Raw genomic sequence first — 13,393 nt, forward strand, 5'->3', positions numbered from 1 at the left:
ACGGTTTATCTACGAGTATTTTTAATAATTTGTATAATCCAGAGCAGTACATTTTGAATTCCTGTCGCAAAACACAAATAAATGTGTGTCCAGCCTGAGACCCTTCCAAGAACAGGACTTTCATAGGAACTATTTCAGCCATTTGAATAGAGGTAAGAATAGTGCCTTTCTAGTAGAAAATATGAAAGCTGACTCATCTCAAAGTTTAGCATCAGTTTAAGGCAGTTTTATTTTATTTTACACAATTTTACTAATTCTCAGAGTATCTTTGTGCAGGACCCACGTTCTCTTGATCCATGGTAAGTGAAGGGAGCAGAGCAGAAAGCTTCATTTAATAAGTGTCTTATCATTTGCAGCACACCAAAAATGGAAGGTCCGTTGTAAATTTAAATAGAAGCCTTGGGGGCTGATGTGTGCTGTTTGCTATCAGCTGGTTTATTTTACCTTCTTTTTTCTTTTCTTTTTCTGTTATGCAGTTTGTTGCATAATTTAAGGACCCGGATCTAAGGCTTGGCGGCCTGTCCCTTGTGTTTCTTGGTTTATGACTGTCGGCTTTGCGGAATACGGCTGAGATGAAAGGATTTCTTGAGGATGCAAACTATTCCATTGGCTTGCTGGATGAAGGAGCAACTCTTGGAGATGTTATTGACAACTATGTTTATGAACATACACTTGTAAGTATTTGATACCCATGCCTTCTAATTTAACTGAATTAATTTTCGTGTATAATTTTCTAGTACTTAAATTTTTCAATTCCTAGTTTCAAATTGTTTGACTAGCAAGTGTATTGTAGGCAAGATGGCAATGACACATACAGTTAAGTTTGCCTAACCTGTTTAATTATAAACCCCTTTCCAATTGTTTATAACTTTGCTGAATTTTAATCATTTGGGCTGAAATTTTCCATGTTTGCTCTCTGTTGGCAAAGTTTGAGCAAAACCTGGTCAGCCACTTCCAAGAATGAGGTTGTGGGGAAAATAGCTTTGCCAGTGTTAAATAAATAAAATTCTCCAGCTGTTCCTATGAAGAGCTTTAGCTATGGGATTTGGAGCAGCGACCTGAAGTTTGGTCAGTATATAGTGCTGGGGTTAGAGAAGTGACTTTTACTGCCCCCATGAAAATTTGCACAGATTTGGCTGATTCATAAGCCTCTGAAAATAATCATTTGCACGTGCTCAGAGATTGTTTGGGTCTTCCTGTTAAAATTTCTATATTCCATCTGCACTGAGCAGTCTCACAGAGCCCTTCTCCACATATGGTAAGTGCACTGTATATGCTCCCCGTTCCCAATGAGCCTCCTACATGCTAGGAACAGAGCGGGTGGGGTAGGGTGGGGTAACAACAGCAGCAGCTCCTCCTTTAGCCTAGAGGAAGGTATGCTGCACTGGGAGCCAGGAGGAGACAGTGAGTTCTAGTCTTGGATCTTCTACTGACTAGTTTTATTAATTCTGTGATGTCATAGACTTTTTTTATTGAGCAAGGTCTCACACCCCAATGTTAAAAAGCAGGCAGACAGCATAAAGGGGTAATGGAAGTGTTGCACAAGGCCATCTGTGGCAGAGCTCAGAATAGAACCCTGTTCTTTAATGTGCAACCTGGTTAACTCTTAGGTATGGCATAGGTGACCTGGCATTTTCCTAACTTTTGAGTGCTTGACTTTAGAACCTTAATGTACTTTTAGTATAGATTCTTGTATAGAATTGTAATTATAATCTTGATGCCTCAGATAGATGGGGGAAAGAACCTCAAATCACGTCAAACCAACCTAATATCCTTCTCTGACAGGGTAACAAGGCTTGTGGAGGGGGGAAAGCAGTAGATGTCATATCTCGACTTTAGTAAGACTTTTGATACTGTCTCACATGATCTCTTCATAAGCAAACTAGGGAAATTTAGCCTAGAGATGAATCTGCTATAAGGTGGGTGCACAATTGGTTGGAAAATCGTACTCTGAGAGTAGCTATCAATGGTTCATAGTCAAACTGGAAAGGCATATCAAATGGGTTGCAGGAGAGATCTGTCCTGGGTTCAGTTCTAGCCAATATCTTCATAAATTTGCCTAGTGGCATAGAGAGTACACTTATAAAGTTTGCAGATGATACCAAGTTGGGAGGGATTGCAAGCACTTTGGAGGATAGGATTAGAATTCGAAATGATCTGGACAAATTGAAGAAATGGTCTGAAAGAAATAGGATGAAATTCAGTAAGGACAAGTGCAAAGTACTACATTTGGGAAGGAATAATCAATTGCACAAATACAAAATGGGAAACAGCTGCCTAGGAAGGAGTACTGCAGAAAAAGATCTGGGGGTTATAGTGGATCACTAACTAAATGAGTCAACATTGTAATATTGTTACCAAAAAAGTGAACATCACTCTTGGACATAGCAGCAGGAGTGTTGTAAGCAAGACGTGAGAAGAAATTCTTCCACTCTGCTCAGCGCTATGGTCTCAGTTGGAGTACACTGCTCAGCACTAAATTGCTCAGCAAAGGCCTCCACAGGAAAGATATGGATAAAATGGAGAAAGTCCAGAGGAGAATGACAAAAATTATTGAAGGTCTAGAAAACTTGACCTACAAGGAAAGGTTGAAAAAATTGGGTTTAGTCAAGAGAAGACTGAGGGGGGACATAAAAGTTTTCAAGTACATAAAAGGTTGTTACAAAGAAGAGGGTGATAAATTGTTCTCCTTATCCACTGAGGACAGGACAAGAAGTAATGGGCTTAAATTGCAGCAAGGCAGACTTATATTAGACATTAGGAAAAAATTTTCTAATTTTAAGGGTAGTTAAGCACTGGAACCAATTACCTAGGAAAGTTTTGGAATCTCCATCACTAGATGTTTTAAAGATAAGGATAGACAAAGTTCTGCCAGGGATGGTCATGATTAAGGCTACGACATAGTCACAGTTATTTTTAGTAAAAGTTATGTACAGGTCACGGGCAATAAACAAAAATTCACGGCCTGTGACCTGTCCGTGGCTTTTACTAAAAATACCTCTGACTAAATCTGGGGCGGGCGCTTCTGGGGGACATCTGGGGGGGTGGCTGAGGCTGGGGGGGTGGGGTGTTGCTGGGGGGGAAGCATCCGGGGGGGTGGCTGAGGCAAGGCATCCAGGAGTCAGCGGACCGCAGCAGCTGGTGTGGCTGTCCTGGAGGCCACCTGAGTAGCTGTCCCCAGAGTCGGCTGCTTCGGCTGCTCTGGGGTCAGCCACACTGGCCCTTGCAGAAGTCACGGAGGTCACAGAAAGTCACTGAATCCGTGACTTCCATGACCTCCGTGACAGACACGGAGCCCTAGTCATGATAAATACTTAATCCTGCCTCAGTGCAGGGGACTGGACTAGATGACCTATCGATGTGCCTTCCAGTCCTACATTTCTCTGATGCTATGGCCCTGGCCCTGCTCAAGAAAGTTGACGACTTTTTTTTTTTTTTTTTTTTTTAAAGAAGTGCTTGTAATGGAAATATTTTGTTACCTTAAATATAGTTGTTACCTTAAATATAGTTCTTGCAAAAGCCATAATACTAGGCATTTAAGGTAGGGCCTTTCATCCAAGGAATTCTAAAGTATTATGTAAATAATTTTAACAACTTCTTTGAAGGAGTAGGTATTGCCTTCATTTTAAATTTGGGTAAATTGTGGCTCAGAAGTCAAAAGAATTGTCCACGGTCATACATTAAGCAAATGGCAGAATAAAAAATATATAACCTATGATTCCCAGTCATTCTTTGACCTAATAAACATGAGATATTTGTGCGTCATAGGATATTTTTGCTTTGACTTCAGGTCCACCATTATAGATACATGATTTTTATTTTTCTACTGTCCTTTGTTTATAGACTGGAAAAAATGCATTTTTTGTTGGTGATCTTGGAAAGCTTCTGAAGAAACACAACGAATGGCAGAATGTGATGGCACCAGTAAAACCATTTTACACTGTAAAATGCAATTCCACTCCAGGTGTACTTGAGATTTTGGCAGCTCTTGGAATTGGGTTTGCATGTTCTAGTAAAGTGAGTGTTTGTTCTGTATATCCTGTTTGCCTGTCAAATTACCCTCTATCCTGGAGTTCATTAAATCTGTCCTGTATAAAACTTCTGCTCTTGGTGTTAGTTACCATGCGGACACATTCTTTGCCTTAAACTGTAAAACCTTCATTATGATTTAGTATAGCAATTCCATTTTGTACTCTTGAAGCAGCTTATAATATACAGTTTAATTAGAAGAAAACCTTATTTGAGCTATATATCCCCACATAAATTGAAGATAAATTCACTACTGAAACTCATTTGACTTGTGTCTTAACACTTTAATACTGTCTTGTTTTTCAGTCTGAAATGGCATTGGTACAAGACTTGGGCATTGCTCCTGAAAACATTATATATACAAATCCTTGCAAGCAAGCTTCTCAGATAAAATATGCAGCGAAAGCTGGGGTAAACATCATGACTTGTGACAATGAAAGTGAATTAAAGAAAATTGCACGTAACCATCCAAGTGCTAAGTAAGTGTTGCATTGAAAAGAGAGAGAAATCTTAGTTTCTCTTATTGTTGTGGGAATTTAACTTTGGCTGTGGTATGGTTTGTCTGTTTACCTGGAAGCAAGAGAAGCATGTGGGTTTTTTAATGCAGTTTACTTGCATGTATTTTGTCCAACCTTGGCTCTGGCGTAGCAGTGTTTCTCTAAAGATATTTTGTTGCAGGATTTTCTCTTCTGGGTCTCAGCTTCCTAGCATAACAGGTGGAACTTCCTATGCTCAGGAGAACCTGGGGGGAACTTTGGCTTTGGGGGCCCAACTTTCACTTCAGTATTCTGGCAGTTTAATTTCAGTACATTGGCACCTGCCTTGAGGCCTCAGCTTCTCTTCATCTACAAGTAGTCTTGCTTTGCATGGCTTCAGTGTTTTATTTCAGGATGTCATCCATTTACTTGACTCCCAACAGCTTCAATTGTCAACAAATGACCGCATACACTGAATCTTCTGCCTGGGATTTGGGTGTGCTGTGTAGTGGTGTCAGATACACCTGCAGATGTCACAAGCGAATTAAGAGTAATGGGTATTGCCTTCAGTCCCTTCTTGAGATACCCCAGCCATGGCTCAGAGTACTTCAAAAGAGAAATCACTCAATCATAAACCTGAGTCTGCTTCAGCTGCTGAGGGCTGGAGTTCCGTTAGTGCCACCCACATTGGTACAGATTCCACTTCCCTCCAAACCCAGTGTGAGAGAGCTTCCCCTCAAAGCATCTTGCATCATTCCCATTCATAGCTTGGGGCTCGCCTATGGTCCAAGCCTCCCAAGACACTGCGAGTTAGTACTTGAAGTGAACAGTACTATGCTTCACATTGGTGAACAAGGCGTTGCTTCCATGTAAATTTCAACAGGAAACACCAAGAAACAAGTTGCCTGACATATCACTACCAAAGCACCCGACTCTGTTCAGGTTCACATCTTGGAGATGGATGTGGGGAGATTCTGTGATGGTACGTGTTTGGGATCTTGCCACATCCCTCCTGGTTATCTCTCAGGCTGTCCCAGAGGCTACAGTATTCCCTTCAGTGCTTATCTCCCACCCTGCATTGAGACCTGGTGGCGCTTCACACAATCAGAGCACCGTCTGCACAGAGACTACACTCACACTGAGCTGGTGCATGAAGCATTGGCTTTGACATAGGTACCTCATGCAATTGAAGGGTCTTAAGAAAAGCAGCGTAGATGACTTCTGTGGTATTGTCTATGCTCCATTAGCGTGTTAGATAGATCACTATAGTGGGAGCAGGGTGGTGATCAGGATGACATGGCTTCTATTTGGAATCAGATAAGCTGACCACCAACTAATGGCAAATACATTTCCACTGCAGAGCAGCAGCAGGTTAGCAAGACTGTGGGAGGAACTGGCTTCCTCCAGTTTCTTGAAAAACTGGCTAAGTTGGCTAGTTTGAGTTAGTGCCAGTTCAGGAATCTTCAAAGGCTATAATCAAGACTTTCACCTCCATCCAGTAGGCTTGTGGTACCATTGCACCCTCTTTGGGTCCAGCTGGTGAAGAAGTATCAGGCTGCCCAGACTGTTGTCCCTGTCAGACAGTCAAGAAGTGTATTTCAGCTAAGTTTCCCTTCTCTCTGCCCTGCCCCATCCCCACATGAGCTTGTGGTTGAGGTGACCATGGCTGGAACAAAGACTGTTCATTGTGATCCTGAGCTTCAGTACTAAGATTCTTTTGGACAAAGGTTTACTAGTGCACAGTTGGATCCTTTGACCGTGAAGAACTGATATTTCATCATGCTAAAGGACAGACTGACTTTTGAAAAAAGGCCTCTGCCCTGGTTCAGTCAGTCTCTTTGGACAAAATGCCAGGACTCTTTAAGGTAAATAAATAATCTTAGTGCAGGAGGGCATGGACCTGGGCTGGCATCTGGTGCAGACAGCCTTTGATGTGGGTGATGGTAGCTAGCAGGTGTATGTGAAAGCCTTTATAAGCTAAAGGCCCTGTTAAAGGATCATTCAATCAGAGTCAGAGTGGCTTGTGCTGTCTTCCTCGTGGATGTTTCTAGCAGTGTACAAGACTGCTACATGATGCTTGCTCCATGCATGTACAAAGCAGTTGCTTAGATTCAGCTTACAGGAAGAAATCCCATTTTGGAGTATAAATCCTGTACAACTTGTGAGTCCAAATTCTCTTACTATATAGTTTTATTTCTTTCTGGATTTCACCTGAGTTGGCTAAACTTTTGAAGTCGTTGTGTTTGTCCAACAGTCTGAAGTGATAAGCCTGGTTTTCCTTTTGGGAGTTATCTTATACCTTCTTTGTGTACTTCAAAAATAATTTCATATTTTTCCATTGACTTGCCTTTGCTGCCTGTTCCAATCATGTGACTCTAGTTACTTGCATTCCTGGAGAGAATCCTGCACAGAAAATTGTACTTCTTCTCTGAAGATTTTCATCCATCTCTGTCGATGTTTGAAGAGGAACCTTTTTGAAGTGTTGGTTTCTCAGATTTTGATGCTTTTACTATTCAGCCTTCTGAAGCATTCTTTTCTTCTAATCATTTTGTTTTGTGATTGGCGAATTTTTCTTTGCGGAGCCTTCACATTTTGCTAAAATCTGGAATTGACTGAAAGAATCCAAAGGCAGTAATTAAGCTCAGGGTGTCATGTGACCTCTGGTAGGGAAAGAATGGCTCATGCTCCTACCCACTACCATTGCCTTTAAGGGCCAAAAAGCACCAAGATCTTGGACTTCCTCCAGCCTCACTTTAGCCAGCTGAGACCCAGGTGTGAGAATCCTGCAAGATATTTTGAGAAGAGCAGAATTACAAGGTAAAGTAGTTTTCTCTTTTTATCTTGTACAGTTGTTTTCGCTAGAAAATCTTTACTGATGCTTTATAATGCTGTCATGAAAACTTGTCAGTTCAGTATGGCATATGTAGTCTTGGTTAACAAATGTTTTCAGGCTAACCTTGGTGCTACTTAAGCTGTAGTGTGCAAAAATAGATATACTTTTGGAGTTTTCATATGATGAATTCAAAGGATTTGATTTTGTCAAATAACTAGGCCGAATATATAGGTTTGTCCAAATGTTATTACGGAATACTGTATAACTAAAATTGTTTAATTTTGATAAATGATTTTTAAAAAATTCCTCTGAAGCGTTTGTGCTGGTGAAAGAGAACCAGGAAATGAAACTGGCCAGTCTACTTTAATTATCCAAAATGAGTGAAATGCCAGCAGTAACAAATGGCATAAATGACGAGCAAGGATGCTGAAGGGCACACATGGAAGAAATGGAAGTTAGATGACACACACACACACACACACACCCCCCCCCCGGCATACACCTTTAAACTGTCTTTTGTAAATGTTTGCAATTTGAGGGTTCCATTAAATTTTTGGCAGCTGTTAGATTATCACATCACTGGTAGTAGCCAACAGTGTGCTTATCTTTGCTTGGCAAGGAGACTGTGATCTTTCCTTTCAGATGTAGAACTTGCCAGTTATCCACGTCTTTTTCATCTCCAGATTGGATTACTGCAGTTCACTCTGCATAGGGTGCTTGGACTTCACCAGCCAACCTTCAGCTAGTGCAAAATGCGGCTTTTTATGTTTGATGGTGTTTCTCACTTGGGATTGAAAATGGAATCATTGACCCTTTTAGCTGACGTTGAGTGAGTTTGTATTAATATAATCTTGTTTGTACATTCTCTGGTTTTGATAGGCATGTCTTATCAAATTACCACTCCACAGCAATTAAAGCATAACAAGACTGATTAAATATCAACTAATGAGACTCAGCTCACGAAGCCACAAGAAATTAGCCACCTATGCTCTAGCCAAAGACTGAGTTAATAGGTCTTCTAGCTTTGATATGTGAGACCCATTGGAGGAGGAGAAATGGCACTCAGACAGCAGCCTCCTTCTCACAGGCAACTAGGAAGTAATGGGGGAGGGAATGGAACACCCCTTGCACCCAGTCCAACTGCCAGTGGAGATGGGGGGATGGGAGGGGTCTCTACATGTATCAGACTTCTACCAGACAAGGCTGATGTAAGAAGAGAAACACAGCAGGCTCCAAAGGGAATCCCAGGGCACTCTTCCTCCTGCCAGCCAGGAGGAAAGGGCTGGAGAGAAGCAATCCCATTGTCACTAAAGAGCAGCTTTTGAGCAAGCACTCCTTATGAGACGGTAACCCTTTCTTTATTACAGCACCCAACAGACTCTTGCTGCTACAACAGAGTCTTAGTTGCTGCATTTCCAAATCCCTTTTCCTTGTTGGCTCCATGTTTTAGCCCCTAATTGCTAGTTTTTTCTCTGTACAGGATTGTTTTTATTAGGTTCACTTGACTCATCCATCGATGGAGCTGGAGTACTGACAACATAATCAACATACTTCTGACAGTCTTCAGGCTTCACATGTGCTGATGATGGTGTAAACCAACTGTGCCCCAATCATCTTCCCCTTCTCTTAGGCTCTTACTACGTATTGCCACAGAAGACATTAGTGGAGCTGAGGAGATGAACATGAAATTTGGCACCATGCTGAAGAGCTGTAGGCACCTCATGGAATGTGCTAAGGAGCTTGAAGTCCAAATAGTTGGTGTTAAGTGAGTAGCTTTTTCATTTTCCCTTTATGTGTAATATTAAATACTCAAACTTAGATTTAACTCAAACTATTTTTTATTGTGCCAGTTTATTCTCCTTTCCTTATAGGGAACAATATAAAATCCAGTTGCATCATTTGAGAATTTTTGGTGACATTTAAGCATTCAAATCAGTATGAAACAGAAAAGTAACTGCATTTGAGCTACATAAAGTGAATTTAATGCAATCCATAGTGGGAATGTGAAATCCCTTCTGCTGTCGTCAGAAAAACTGCTGGAGCGTTTCATCCACTGACTTCCCCACTCTTGCTGTTGTGCTTTCCAGTGATTAGCTTTTATCTGTCTAACTCTGCATAGAAAAATAAACAGTTGAACTGATAAAAGCCAGTAGTTAAGTGTGGGAAAATCAGTACAGATACTAGGTGAGATAATGCTGTAAGATTTAACTATGAAAAGTTTTTAGTGATGTCCATAGTAATCACTTCAAATTCAGAGTTCTAGTAATTTTAGTTTTTGACCTGTAGATGGCAGAGGATCTTCTTGAAGTGTTTTTAGTCTTCCTAAACTGAGTGACCTGTGGTTCTTAAATCTAGAGTAAGCTAGATACACAAAGATGAAAAATTCTCATATCACACTGATCAAAAATCGATGCACAAATTGTCTGTACGCTTTCAACTGCTGAAAAAACTTGTGGAACACTAATGAACATGTTTGATAGATTAAGGAAACAATCAAAATAAGAGGAATATTCCTTTACAGTCACCGGGGGTGGGTTAAAAAAATCTATTTTTTAACCTAAACAAATTGGATTTTTTAAATTAAATACATTATTATTTAATAAATGAACCTATTTAAAATTGAAGTTGGCAATGTATGTTAATGCCTAAACTTACTATAATCTCTTAAAGTATTAAAATTAAATTTAAAAAAATTCAAGCAGTATATGTTTGCTGCCAAAGTTTTAAAGAAAGTCAAAACACTGAACTAATGGAAGTCATTGGCTAAGCACCTGGAACCAGTGTGTGTTGAAATGCTAAACCAGCTTTTGACAGCATTAGCTGCTTCTGCAAGTACAGAGAGAATATTTTCTTCATTTCAGTTTATTCAGTTAGTTCAGTTTAATGACTAATTCATTCAAATTTGAGAAACCAGTTGGGAGCTGAAAAAGCAGAGAAGCTTCTTCGGCTCTTCCAATATACAAAAATGAGGTGTCTGAGGATGAGATGAACTACTTATAAATCCTGAAGGACGTGACCAGAAACAATTAGTTCAGTTCACTAACTGCAGATACTTCCTTTGTTTATAAATCCGTTTTAAATGCAAAATATGTTTTGATAAACTTTATGTATTCGGCACATTTAAGGTATTTTTAACTAATTTTAAAAAGCTTTGTGCATTTTTAATTGAATTCCAATTTCCATTGAAATGTAGTTTGACAAACATCACAAGTAAAAATATTAATCTAGAAAATCATCTAGAACTGCATCATTCACCATTTTCTATCACATTTATTCAGATTTTTGCATTTTATTATATGTTAAGCTATAGAATTGCTTTGAAATATTGTTTATAGATAATGTATCCTCCTGGTTAGCAAAAAGAAGTACCAAATTTAACCAATCAATGCAAATCACCCTTTCTTTAGAAAAATAACTAAAATGTACAAATGCAAAACAGGATGAAAATTGATTTAAATTGATCTGTCATGTCTGTCACAATGAAGACTTAGACTCTGGATGAGGTATCAGTAGCTTAATCTGTCTGATTTTTGTCACTTCAGTAACAGTCATGTTGTGGCTGAGCTTACTTAGCGCTAAGGATGAGAAGAGAATACAAATTGTCAGCATACAGGGTTAAATCAGTTTGTCTAAAACTGTTCTAACTTAATTCTAGAAATGAAAATCAGTGGGGCCACATGGCTCACAAGGCTCCAAAAAGAGGCAGAAAATATAGCTGGTTCTGAGTTTGTGTCTGGTTTTGTCACATTCTTCATTGTCTCCTTCCCTCTTTCAGATGTTTGGCCAAATAATTTGGAAAAGAACGCTTAGTCCATCCTGGCGGTGCAGGATTGGGCTCTAAAATATGTTAAAATACTCTATCCATTGTAGTTCAAACTTACATTCTACTCTTTCTCCTTCCCATCATTTGGTTGCGCTGAGCCTTTTCTTCTAGCTACGGGTCATCTGTTTTGCATTTTGTACCATTTTTTATTTATAAAACAGCTTATAGAATACTGAGTGAATACATGTTACATATCAAAGTATGCATGTTAGAGGTTGAATGGCTCAAGGGGATTGATAATGGGATACAGAGCCTTTCCCCTCTAGATTGCTGCTTTGGTTCTTACCCAAGTTAATAGTGATCAGAAGCAACCAATGGCTTTTGTGACCTTTACTCTATATGATGCAGAGTTAGTGTTTTTCACAAGCACTGAAGCTTTATATAATAGGGGCATGAAACATAAAAGATATAAAATGAACTGTAGTCTTCATCTAGTTCCCTTGGACAAGAGTCACCCTCTTAATTGGCACCTTGTTGGCAGCCTGAGCAGAGTGGTCTAGTAGATTGTATAACCATGGAAGCTGAATTACCTTCTCATCTCTCCAGTGTCAATATGGATACATTTTTATAAAGGAAATTTATATCTTCACAGTTGTATTTATATTTTTATGTTCTGTACATAAATAAGACATCATCATTCTTCTGGGCTGTCAGGATAACAAAGTTCATAAGTACTAGGTCTCTTTTAAAAGGCCCTGTGCTAGTGAATGGGCACAAGGAACAATTTTTGTGAATAAACATGGTGTCACAATATTTTAAGTTTCCGTGATGAAAATGTTTATTTTTTTGTGTCGTCTTCTGTCATAGTAAGATAGTAATCTTAGATTTCGAGACCAGACTGCTGGCTGAAACTGTGCTCTATTCCTTTCATGTCTGTAGTTTTAGATATGAGAAAATGGCTGGTTTGTCTGATCTGTTCTTAGCCTCTCATTTTCTAGCTAATGTTTTCTGTTCACCTGTTTTGAATTACCCCATCTCATCTGTGCAATCAATCTGTCTAGTGTCTAGTCCACAATCTGGTCTACTAGGAAAATAATCATAAAGAGGATAATTGGGAATAACTACTGTTCCCAATTGTTATAACATCTATTGTTTTACTGTGTCCCTCTGGTCATTTGTACAGTTCTATAAACCTGCATTACAAGAGTTTTAATTCTCCAAAGCCTAAAATTCTGTTTAAAATCAAAACTGATATGGACACACTGTGGGTAGGGAGGTGCTAGGACTGTGTTTTAGAGTATTTTCGGTAACTGGTTCTCAGATGCTATCTCACTACTGAGCCTATTTTTCTTTATAAACCTATTTCAATAAACTATTTCTATGGAATTGCCATTAGGCAACTTTAACTGTCATATCTTGAGAACACTGACACTGACATTTCCTTTTTGAAAAAGATTAGAATGAAGCCATTGTTAGCCATTCTTAAATTGTGCTGTACAAATTTGTCTTGTGGGCAAAATTAATGAGCTAGAAGGAAAGCAAAGATGTTTTGAGGTCTCTTCCTATAGTCCTGTATATATTGCATACATTTCTTGTAAACAAATAAAACCTTAATCACCTATGCATGGAATATACATGCATTTCTACTACTATAAATACGTGTGTACTGTCAAAACAATACTTCCTTTGTCAAATTTCCTTGAGTGATCTGCTGTACGTCCCTATTGGTCTAGATATATCAGTGGTCTGTTGTTAATGCAGGTTGTAGGTTTGTGTATTTATTATTATATTTCATTTCTTTTAGATTTCACATTTCAAGCTCTTGCAAGGAACCTCAAGTGTACATTCATGCTATATCTGATGCTCGGTGTGTGTTTGACATGGCTGTAAGTAATTATGGTAACATATGATTTAATAGAGTCATCATCCAACTATATTCTCACTAATGGAGATAAGAAAAATTGTTTCCTAAAATGTGTCTTGCTAGTCTGATAAGGGTAGGAAAGATAATTGCTGTAAAGACCCTTCAAATAAAGGAATGATTACACACAACTGAGCAGTAAATTATAGACCTTACTTAGTATTTAATGTGAGACAAATAAAATCTTCCACTAAAACATGCTTTGATTGTATTTTAAAATTTTCATTAAAGGCCAACTGCTTTTTTTTTTTTTTTTTTTTTTTTAAAGTCCCAGATCTCAACTCGAGCAGAATATATTTGTAGCTTTCTAAGTTAAGAATACATCTTAAAAGTAAACTAAAATGTTTATCTACCAAGACCAGTGAACAGGT

General features: G+C 38.9%; 1 protein-coding gene across 6 annotated transcripts in view; it reads left to right on the top strand.

Annotated features, from left to right (window-relative positions):
- Positions 1–13,393, top strand: part of AZIN1 (antizyme inhibitor 1) — a 58,155-nt gene that overhangs the window by 33,393 nt on the left and 11,369 nt on the right. For 5 of the 6 annotated variants that reach the window (XR_006288116.1, XM_037889841.2, XM_037889843.2 and 2 more), the window contains 5 exon segments: positions 477–674; positions 3,844–4,017; positions 4,336–4,508; positions 8,969–9,103; positions 12,906–12,987. Coding sequence is in view for 5 of the 6 variants with exons in the window: in XM_037889841.2 (XP_037745769.1) it covers positions 573–674; positions 3,844–4,017; positions 4,336–4,508; positions 8,969–9,103; positions 12,906–12,987 (666 nt within the window). In the remaining variant the exon portion in view is untranslated. 6 annotated transcript variants of the gene reach the window in all.

The sequence above is a fragment of the Chelonia mydas genome, chromosome 2 (genome assembly GCF_015237465.2).
Source record: "Chelonia mydas isolate rCheMyd1 chromosome 2, rCheMyd1.pri.v2, whole genome shotgun sequence".
Classification (NCBI taxonomy): domain Eukaryota; kingdom Metazoa; phylum Chordata; order Testudines; family Cheloniidae; genus Chelonia; species Chelonia mydas.